The sequence below is a fragment of the Haliotis rubra genome, unplaced genomic scaffold (assembly GCF_003918875.1).
Source record: "Haliotis rubra isolate DU_JTF1 unplaced genomic scaffold, ASM391887v1 Scf773, whole genome shotgun sequence".
In the NCBI taxonomy this organism is placed as follows: Eukaryota; Metazoa; Mollusca; class Gastropoda; order Lepetellida; family Haliotidae; genus Haliotis; species Haliotis rubra.
The window spans coordinates 429,257-441,294 of NW_025767494.1; the positions used below are offsets into that span (position 1 = coordinate 429,257).

A 12,038-nucleotide genomic window follows, 5' to 3' on the forward strand; every position below is an offset into this window, starting at 1 on the left:
TTTACAATAATTTCTTTTAGTTGTTAAATGCTGAAATGATGAAAGATGGGCCTGATTGTTGTTGCTCATTACCTGATTAAAGAAAATAAAGAAAATGAAAAAAGATATTACAGCATCAATACAAAACATCCTATACGACAATCAATCAAAAACGGGAAGATAGACAAGAACACAAACATAATACATGTATTAGGTCAAAACAAACTGACCCCTTGTTCCAAGGTAGTGTGTGAATGGATATACCCAGGGGTTCAAATTTTTTTAAAAGCCACTTGCCACAGGGCAAGTAACTTAAAGAAAGTAACTTGTCCTGACTAATTTTCCACTTGCCCTGATTTTATGACATAATTATGATGATGTAATTATGAAAGAATAAATTAACATGGTATTTGATGTTAAAGTGATAAATAGCAAAGAAAGATAACTCTACTTTATTATCATTGCAAAATTTAATAGCTACATTTTGAGCAGATATGAAATTAAATCCAAGTTTATTTGCAGTTTGAAACCATAAGTGGAAATTATCTAGTAGCCCACGGACAAGTAAGATACCATTATTTGATTGCCCGAAATGAAAACTGACTTGTCCCGGGCATCGGGCAATGGGATTTTTGAACCCATGCAAAATATCAAACAATCACCTAAAGTTTTACAGCTTTTTATGGTAATGTAACAAGTCTGGATACATGGACATATATATGGACGGCAATGTATGGACAAGTGTACAATGCTTTATTGCTACAATCTTTCAAACAGAAAACATTAAGATATCGTAACCTTGTGCCTGAGTGAATCTTACAACACTGTTATAACATACATACAGACTATCATCTTACTAGTGCCAGTCATTAGTGAAACTGTGTCTCTTAAAGGCAACAGAACCTTGGACCGATTCCACTTGTAAGTGAGTGAGTTTAGTTTTACTCCACACTCTATTCTAGCTATATGGCGGCAGTCTGTAAATATACAAGTCTGGATCAGACAATTCTGTGATCAACATCATGAGCATCGATCTATTGGGATATGATGACATGTGTCAACCAAGTCAGCGAGCCTGACCATCTGATCCCATTAGTTGCCTACAAGAATGGGTTACTGAAGATCAATTCTAACCCAGATCCGATTCCAACAAACTGATCATGGTACAACAACTGTCGTAAGTCTATGTTGGTAATATGATAGCATTGTGGAACATGCCTGACTCACAAAATCATTATCACCCGATTATGTGAAAGAAAACATGACAAACAAAAACTTAAAAACAGCTGATAAAACTGAATGAAAATGACAGAATTAACACAGAAAAGAGAGCTTGCCATTTTGTACTTCTCTATCATTGTGATACATTTACAATGTGATACGTTTGAACGACATACATTTTTCATCTCGAAGGAATGTGAGTACCAATGGTGAGTGGTGAATATCATTCAACGCCGCTTTTAGCAATAGTCCAGCAACATCATGGATATAGACATCAGAAATGAGGTCACACAATGATGAGGAATGCTTTAACCACAATGCTACCTCAACACCCCACAATGACAAGATATATACTCAACCTAAACAGCTGGTGAGGTAATACAGAATCTAGCTCACAAACTGCCAAACTGGAAAAATAACTTTGTATTGTAAAGTTTTTATGAAAGATATTATGAAACTTTAAATGAATTCATGGTATTTTGACATGTAATTTGGAAACTGATTTGCAAACCAAATCAGGTTAGATATCATGGAATAAAATGAGATTATAAGTTTTTTGAAACAAATTGCAATACGTAATTGCCCAATAAAAATATAATTTGCACATTTGACTGATTTTGAACAAAAATAGTCTTGATCCATACCTCTTTTCAATCAAAACCATCACAATTATTTGTTACACTGTTAAAATTAAGAATCGCCTGTATAATACCTTTCACTCTGGTCAGTTTGCTCGAGGTGACTAAAGATCTACTGAAGGTGGACGGTAAAGTATCACAATTATAAGACAAGAAAAATAACATATCGATATCTCATTCTCTGAATTGTTCACCAAAAAATATACCTTTATATGTATAGTTCCAGACAACTGAGGTATTTCACTACCATGCTAAATCTTGAAAAAATCACATGAAACATTCATATGCTCAATCCTACAGTTATTCCACAACCAAACAATCAGGTCTAAGTATGAACTGAGGTGAATTGTTTTGATATATCCGTTGTTTGATCGAAATCCTGTTTCCTCAGTCATTGGCAAGTGGTATCTCCACATCGTCCACAAACAGCTGGTGCACCAAGCCACTTCGACGTTTGCCGCTGCTGCAGATTTTGATGTAGGCGGAATGAGCACCGATCTCAAAGTGGGTCTCAGTTCCGTCATCAACAAACTCGGCCTGGAATACGAACAGTGGTTTGGGTTCTCATAATCTCCGAATCTCATAATAAACAGGATTTAGTTCTCTCCGCTGCGAGATGTTAGATCTTAGTAACTTGACTGATTGACTGACTGAATTTGGTTTTACGCCACTTTCAGCAATATTCCAGCAACATCACGGCGGGGAACACCAGAAATGGGCTTCACACATTGTACCCATGTGGGGATTCAAACCCGGGTCTTCGGCTTGACGAGCCAACGCTTTAACCACTAGGCTACACCACCGCCCCCTAAGTAACTTGAGTTCAAGTTAGATCTTAACAAGCTAAAGATGTCCCATTACAGGAAGTATCAGAAGGAGCTTCTGCACACTTTGATGAACCAATGAGATGAGTAACAAGAAAATAAGAAAATTCTTGAATGTACAGAGACGGAAACAGCTTTTTGAGGGGGGTGCACACTCTTGAGAAAGCACACTCCCCTGCACCCCACCTCTGGATCAGCCTATGATGTATAATGGATGTCCAATTATGTATGGCAGTACTTTCTGTAGATTATGTCACCAGACCTTTCTTTAACGGTAGTCGGAACTAAGATGTGATCAAACAAAACATTGAATTCAGTTATACCATGATGTGTCTGTTAGCTCAACATGTCAGGAAAATGTGATAGGGATGCAAAATTAGATTTATACCACTTTGGAGAAACACACAAACATTGGCTTGGGCTCCAAGGTACAAACAGGTAGACACAGGCAGGGGTGGAAATAACTTTAAAATTGCTAGTGTACTCCGGTACAGTGGCACATGTAAAATCACTTGCCCTGATAAGTTTTCCACTATACCGGCCGTTTTCTTGTTGATTTTTAAATAAACAACATTATTAACATTGGAAAGTCAACTGGACACCGGTACAGCGTGATATACAAATTTGCTTGCCCGACAGAAAAAAACACTGGACTCGGACGTCGGGCAATGGGTTATTTCCACCCCTGACAGGGATTACACCCATGATCATAACATCCATTCAACTGCTGATGCTGGAGCAAGTCAGCTCACATTTATGTAGGCCACTGATAAATGGATGAGATTAAATATACTGAGAGAAACAAATAAAGGAACACAGGAAAATTCAAGTGTTCATTTAATATTTTCAAGTTTTCATCACCAGCTTTGAATAGCACTATGGGGGAAAATCAGAGAATAAATAAAGGAACACTGCCATCAAGTGGTGTTCCTTTATTTGTTTCCCTCAGTATATGAACTAAACTTACAGCAGTGTTTACTTTTTCTCCATTCACCCACACATCAACCGTGTCCTTCTCTGGAACATAAGATTCAGTAAGTTAAAAAATAGGATGTAGCCTGGTAAAAAGCCAACTTTGGGACCCAAGTCTGCCATTGAACTGCTTATAATGTTGTAATGTTAATGTTAAAATGTTAAAATACCACCCAATAACATCCCAATTTTGAAACAAAACAATAGTCTGTCTGCAAGAAGAAGTCCCGACACTGTGCCATATTAAACTGAGGCGTGATATCTCAGTGGGCCAGTACTTGTTAGTGCACTCACACATACATGTATTGACATGTGCATGAAAATGTAAGTGCAATGACCTTGACCCCAATTCACATTGAACAGTATGATGTCATCTTACCCATGGTGAACAGGTAAGTGCTATAACCTTGACCCCAATTCACCTTGATCAGTATGATGCTATCTTACCCATGGTGAACACGTAAGTGCAATAACTTTGACCCCAATTCACCTTGATCACTATGTCATCTTACCCATGGTGAACATGTACGTGCAATAACTTTGACCCCAATTCACCTTGATCACTATGTCATCTTACCCATGGTGAACATGTACGTGCAATAACTTTGACCCCAATTCACCTTGATCAATATGTCATGTTACCCATGGTGAACATGTTAGTGCAATAACCTTGACCCCAATTCACCTTGAACAGTATAATGTCATCTTACCCATGGTGACCCTTATCGGGTTCTCGCCTATGTGGAGTATCCAGGACTGGGTGATCTTGCGCTGGTTCTCACAGAACTTCTGCAAACTTTTGCCATTTACTTGCAACGTGTACTCATAGGCAAATCCACTGACTGCCTCAATGGTTATCTCACACTTGGCCTTGCCCACCTTGAATGCTTCCTTGCCAACCAATTTGAACATCCAGTCTTCTCTATGTATTTCCTGGAAATCAAAAGACAAGGTTACATATGGATTGATGAACACATTGCCATCTCAAGCAAACTTTCTAAAACTCGATGAAAGACTGTATAAATACATTCATAAATCGAGCTCGTTGGATGATGTAACGCAACACAATTTTGGCAACAGGAATCCAAACTGATATGCAAAATGCCACTTTAATTGTCTTTGCATCCAATTCAAGTACCCATAAGTCATATCAGCATGATCAGATCATCAATTCAAGAAGCCGTATTAGCATGATCTGATAATCATTCAAGGACTCTTTACTCATATCAGTATGATCAGATAATCAATTCAAGGACTCTCATGCCATAAAAGCATGATCAGATCATCAATTCAAGGACTCTTATGCCATAAAAGCATGATCAGATCATCAATTCAAGGACTCTTATGCCATAAAAGCATGATTAGATCATCAATTCAAGGACTCATATGCCATAAAAGCATGATTAGATCATCAATTCAAGGACTCTCATGCCATAAAAGCATGATCAGATCATCAATTCAAGGACTCTTATGCCATAAAAGCATGATTAGATGATCAATTCAAGGACTCTTATGCCATAAAAGCATGATCAGATCATCAATTCAAGGACTCTTATGCCATAAAAGCATGATTAGTTCATCAATTCAAGGACTCTCATGCCATAAAAGCATGATCAGATCATCAATTCAAGGACTCTTATGCCATATCAGCATGATCAGATCATCAATTCAAGGACTCTCATGCCATAAAAGCATGATCAGATCATCAATTCAAGGACTCTCATGCCATAAAAGCATGATCAGATCATCAATTCAAGGACTCATATGCCATAAAAGCATGATTAGATCATCAATTCAAGGACTCTCATGCCATATCAGCATGATCAGATCATCAATTCAAGGACTCTTATGCCATAAAAGCATGATCAGATCATCAATTCAAGGACTCTTATGCCATAAAAGCATGATTAGATCATCAATTCAAGGACTCATATGCCATAAAAGCATGATTAGATCATCAATTCAAGGACTCTCATGCCATATCAGCATGATCAGATCATCAATTCAAGGACTCTTATGCCATAAAAGCATGATCAGATCATCAATTCAAGGACTCTTATGCCATAAAAGCATGATTAGATCATCAATTCAAGGACTCTCATGCCATAAAAGCATGATTAGATCATCAATTCAAGGACTCTCATGCCATAAAAGCATGATTAGATCATCAATTCAAGGACTCTTATGCCATAAAAGCATGATTAGATCATCAATTCAAGGACTCTTATGCCATAAAAGCATGATCAGATCATCAATTCAAGGACTCTTATGCCATAAAAGCATGATCAGATCATCAATTCAAGGACTCTTATGCCATAAAAGCATGATCAGATCATCAATTCAAGGACTCTTATGCCATAAAAGCATGATCAGATCATCAATTCAAGGACTCTTATGCCATAAAAGCATGATCAGATCATCAATTCAAGGACTCTTATGCCATATCAGCATGATCAGATCATCAATTCAAGGACTCTTATGCCATAAAAGCATGATCAGATCATCAATTCAAGGACTCTTATGCCATATCAGCATGATCAGATCATCAATTCAAGGACTCTTATGCCATAAAAGCATGATCAGATCATCAATTCAAGGACTCTCATGCCATAAAAGCATGATCAGATCATCAATTCAAGGACTCTTATGCCATAAAAGCATGATCAGATCATCAATTCAAGGACTCTTATGCCATAAAAGCATGATTAGATCATCAATTCAAGGACTCTTATGCCATAAAAGCATGATTAGATCATCAATTCAAGGACTCTCATGCCATAAAAGCATGATCAGATAATCAATTCAAGGACTCTTATGCCATAAAAGCATGATTAGATAATCAATTCAAGGACTCTTATGCCATAAAAGCATGATCAGATCATCAATTCAAGGACTCTTATGCCATAAAAGCATGATTAGATCATCAATTCAAGGACTCTTATGCCATAAAAGCATGATCAGATCATCAATTCAAGGACTCTATGCCATAAAAGCATGATTAGATCATCAATTCAAGGACTCTTATGCCATGATCAGATCATCAATTCAAGGACTCTTATGCCATAAAAGCATGATCAGATCATCAATTCAAGGACTCTCATGCCATATCAGCATGATCAGATCATCAATTCAAGGACTCTCATGCCATAAAAGCATGATCAGATCATCAATTCAAGGACTCATATGCCATAAAAGCATGATTAGATCATCAATTCAAGGACTCTCATGCCATATCAGCCATATCAGCCATAAAGCATGATCAGATCATCAATTCAAGGACTCTCATGCCATAAAAGCATGATCAGATCATCAATTCAAGGACTCTTATGCCATAAAAGCATGATTAGATCATCAATTCAAAGGACTTATGCCATAAAAGCATGATTAGATCATCAATTCAAGGACTCTTATGCCATAAAAGCATGATCAGATCATCAATTCAAGGACTCTTATGCCATAAAAGCATGATCAGATCATCAATTCAAGGACTCTTATGCCAAAAGCATGATCAGATCATCAATTCAAGGACTCTTATGCCATAAAAGCATGATCAGATCATCAATTCAAGGACTCTTATGCCATAAGCATGAGCAGATCATATTCAAGGATCAGATCATCAATTCAAGGACTCTTATGCCATATCAGCATGATCAGATCATCAATTCAAGGACTCTTATGCCATAAAGCATGATCAGATCATCAATTCAAGGACTCTTATGCCATATCAGCATGATCAGATCATCAATTCAAGGACTCTTATGCCATAAAAGCATGATCAGATCATCAATTCAAGGACTCTTATGCCATAAAAGCATGATTAGATCATCAATTCAAGGACTCTTATGCCATAAAGCATGATTAGATCATCAATTCAAGGACTCTTATGCCATAAAAGATCATGATCAAGATCATGCAATTCAATGATTAGATCATCTTATGCCATCTTATGCATAAAAAGCATGATCAGATCATCAATTCAAGGACTCTTATGCCATAAAAGCATGATCAGATCATCAATTCAAGGACACTTATGCCATAAAAGTTTATTAAAAGCATGATCAGATCATCAATTCAAGGACTCTTATGCCATAAAAGCATGATCAGATCATCAATTCAAGGACTCTTATGCCATAAAAGCATGATCAGATCATCAATTCAAGGACTCTTATGCCATAAAAGCATGATCAGATCATCAATTCAAGGACTCTTATATCAGCATGATCAGATCATCAATCAAGATTATCCATTCAAGGACATCAATTATGCCTTATGCCATAAAAGCATGATCAGATCATCAATTCAAGGACTCTTATGCCATAAAAGCATGATCAGATCATCAATTCAAGGACTCTTATGCGATAAAAGCATGATCAGACACAGTAAAACCAGTACAAGCACATCAGACTAAGTGTTTCACACAGAATGCATAACCATGCTCTTAAGCATACAGTGAAATATTTCTTTTTATTTGTTACTCTATACCAAAAAAGAAAAGATTGAAATATTGGCACAAAAAAATATATAATAATTTCTGGCATCTACAGTCATGCACTATGGTAAGCACATTACATTGCTTGTACCAGAAGGGGCCTCATACCCTTTTACATGGCAAAGCCAAATAAAACAGCTTAATGCTTGTGTACTCATATGCTTCAATAAATGGCAATATATGGTCACAAACAGCTGAGAGACATGCATAGGTTCATTTGACTTCTGTCCATCAATCTTTATTTCTTGTAGTGGAGGCCACAGGCCCATTCTACATTTACAATTGACTATGAGAGAGTATATACAATATACAATATACAATATAATTAATAACATACGGTTCGGTTATGTTACAATATGTACAAATGACTGTCTAAGACGCATAGCTTTATATACATACTCTTCTAGATTTTTTAAAGTTTCTGGATTTATCTCTGACATTAACATGTCAAATTTATGTACAGTAGGATTCAAATAGTATTTCTTTGGCAAAAGTAGAGACCTTAGATCTTGGTATACATTACATACTAATAAGAAATGGAATTCGTCTTCAATATATCGTTCTTTGCATACAACTGACTGACTGAGTTTGGTTTTATGCCGCTTTTAGCAATATTCCAGCAACATCACAGCGGGGGACACCAGAAATGGACTTCACACATTGTGCCCATGTGGGGATTCGAACCCGGGTCTTTGGCGTGATGAGCAAACGCTTTAACCATTAGGCTACCCCACCGGCCCCTTTGCATACAAGACATAATCTATCAACTTTAGTTTCCTTAGCATATCTGCCAGTTTCAATTCGAAGCCGGTGTGAAAAACATCTAAATTGAGCAAACGCAGCCCTAAATTTTCAATAAGTGAGTTCTTTGATATACAATTCTAAGCCAAATGATGATTTAAACGAAATATAGGTTGAATATTTAGTGCTGCTATTGATGGTTGCATGCCAATCTTGCTCATAAGATACTTTAAGTCTGTATACAAACACCGACATAAAATTTCTAACACCAACTACTTCGTTGTCATACAGAGGCTTCTTCCATGACACCACACTTCTACACAGTGTACAGATTCATGTGTGATGAGGCATAGTTTGTGAATTTAGCCAGTAGTCCAAAGTCCGGTCCAGTATAAATTCTTTTGGTCATGCAAGCTTTGCTACAAACAGTCCATATTTTATCACTGAGTTCTGATGAAAATGATTATGATACATGAAATATTGGGGATGAGAACTTAATAAAAAATTGAAACTACCTCACCTTTCCATCTACACGGATGACTCTCTTGCCTGTTGTTGTTCCATGTTCGAATTCTATCGTGTGCACCCCATCACTTAGAGCGACCTCCCATGTGGCCACTAGGTCACTTGACATATTCCTGTTTAATTTTTAAAGAAAATATAGCCTTTTCACAACTACAACTACAACAACAACAACAATTTGCTTGTAAAACGCATAACTCTATCTGCAAAGTAAGCTAGAAGTGCTAAAATATCATTACATCAATCAGTGGAATAATATGCACTCAAATTTTCATTCTCTCCTCTGTTGGGTGTACACAACCCAAATACATTCTATAGTCTTCAAAATAAATAGTGGATCATGAAATATAACTGTTATAATGCTACAAGTACAACTAAGTAAAAGAACAAAGATACATGTTGACAAGAAACATCCTATGGTGTGTATTTCATCCTATGCTAGAACTTTTGTCTACAAAACATGACCATGTTGACACTATTTTTCAGCATTACATTATTAAGTTTCAGAATCAAAGTGTTCATCAGCATCAGTTAGTTGTATTTAACTATAAGGACATTTTTCAAACATTTCACATTGTCATGATTGATTTCAGTTTACAACACATTTCATAGTTATATCTCCTCACATCTACATTAATGTAGCAAGTCTAGTTTTCCACAGCTTCAGAAAGACTCAGAGCTCCTTTTCATCATGTTTTATTTTTTTACTATAAGCTTTTTTTTCTGTAAAATATGTTCATTTCAGAGACTAGTTGTTAGTCTAAGATGACACTTATGAATAAGTCTATGAAAACGGTAGTATCAGAAACATAAGAATTTGCATACCAGCCAATTTAATTATAGTCTGTTTGCAGTGAAAATGCACTGATGAATTTCACTTTAAACAAGAAAGTAAATCGAATAAAGTGAAATTAAGATTGCGAATCCTCATAATTTTACCTTGCCAACTGAACATTTAAATGTCACAATTTTATTAAACTTAGGATAAAAGTTGTTTAACAAACGATCATAGTTTCAAATCGTTATTATTGGTTTGTATTACAAGGGTGTATGCACATTAAATGAAACACCGAGAACAAGTAGGGTTGGTCTAATTTAACGCTCATCACGTAACGCATGTGCATTTGTTTCAGTGTTCCAACTACTGTGCTTACCCCCTTGTAATACAAACCAATAATAGCGATTTGAATCGATGATCATTTGTTAATCAACTTTTATCCTAAGATGAATAAAATTCTGGGATTCAAATGTTCAATTGGCAAGGTAAAATTATGAGGATTCGTAATCTTAATTTCACTTTATTTGATTTACTTTTTGGTTTAAAGTGAAATTCATTGGTACGTTTTCACTGCAAACAGACTATACATACAAGTGATATGCCTCAAGTTTCATAACATAACAGTGTGTTAGGATAGCTGTTTATGTAGTGCCCTGTGTGTAATAGCATACATATAATAATAATCACAGCAGTCCTCACGCCTGTCGCCACTGAGCAGCACCACCAATATACATATACTCTGATCTGCAGTTATCTTCAGCCTGTGTGGGGTGTTTTTTAAACCTGTATCATATAAAGTGTTTTAGCATTGCTAGTCAAGTATACTCCTAACTTAAGCCACCCTGACACTTGCACAAATTTTGTCCCCACACTGGTATGCAATTATGCGTGCCAATGAGTAATTTTGGTGTAAACTGGTGTGAAGTGTGCATAAACTGTGCAGGGCTGCATACCAGTGCACAAAGAAAATTTTGAAATGTTAAAAAATCCTGGTATGCATAATCTTCGTGCCACTTGCGTGAACTAGTTGTGAACATTGTGCAACCTACTGGCAGACAGAGGTTGCAGAGATAGAGACAGAGGTTGCACAGAGTGAGAGGGATATTTCTCCCCCTCCTCAAGTGCTGATGTTTCTGCACCTCAAGGAGAGCCCCAAGAAGAGCCCCAAACACAGCAGAAACAGGCAGCAGAGTTAGCAAGAAAGAAATACCAGACTACTACTTACTAGTATGCTTAAACAGCGCAGCAGTGCGGGGACAAAATTCATGCAAGTGTCAGGGTGGCTTTACTCATGTTGGTCTACATCAGAAGAATATGTCGTTTTAATTTCTGGTTAAATTGTGATAAAGTTTCACCTTAGAAATATTTACATTACAGGCTTTTGACCAGTTGTTAAAATACTTGAGGTTGAAACCACAGGAACATAATAGTAGATTGATACAGTGCCATATGTCGAGGGATATGGTATGTTTAGGATGTAGTTCCTGTAGATACAACTGCCGTGTTGCAGGCATATTAATTCGGAATTCATCTTCAATCTGCTGAATCGTGAAGCAGATCGAAGCAGAATTCCGAGTAGTTCATGATAACTGACTCTAACTAATACTGACTGTTTGTTTATAGCACTGTGAATAATAAGCATTGAGCGTAGTATAAAGTTTACAATACAGTCTACTTTTGTGTATAGACTTAGTCATCAGTATGAAGAATTTATTCGTTTTGGGCGTAGATTTTGAAAAGCATAACTCAAAACGATCACAGTCACAAACAAACATTTGCACGTACTTCGTCTTCGCTTCTTGCTGCTCGGCAACAGACCAAAATGTACACACTTCCGGGTAGCTTCGCAGCAAATGTTTTGGGCATGATCCTAC

The 12,038-nt window shown here is 36.7% G+C and overlaps 1 protein-coding gene across 1 annotated transcript; it reads right to left on the reverse strand.

The window, feature by feature from the left end:
* Positions 1–1,759: 1,759 nt before the first annotated feature.
* On the reverse strand, positions 1,760–12,002 carry LOC124260745 (fas apoptotic inhibitory molecule 1-like). Its single transcript, XM_046695058.1, has 5 exons — positions 11,950–12,002; positions 9,385–9,502; positions 4,345–4,567; positions 3,630–3,679; positions 1,760–2,375 (listed from the first exon to the last, which is right to left on the reverse strand). The coding sequence occupies exons 2-5, from the start codon at positions 9,496–9,498 to the stop codon at positions 2,226–2,228; spliced, it is 537 nt and encodes a 178-aa protein (XP_046551014.1). The 5' UTR covers positions 9,499–9,502; positions 11,950–12,002; the 3' UTR covers positions 1,760–2,225.
* Positions 12,003–12,038: the final 36 nt, after the last annotated feature.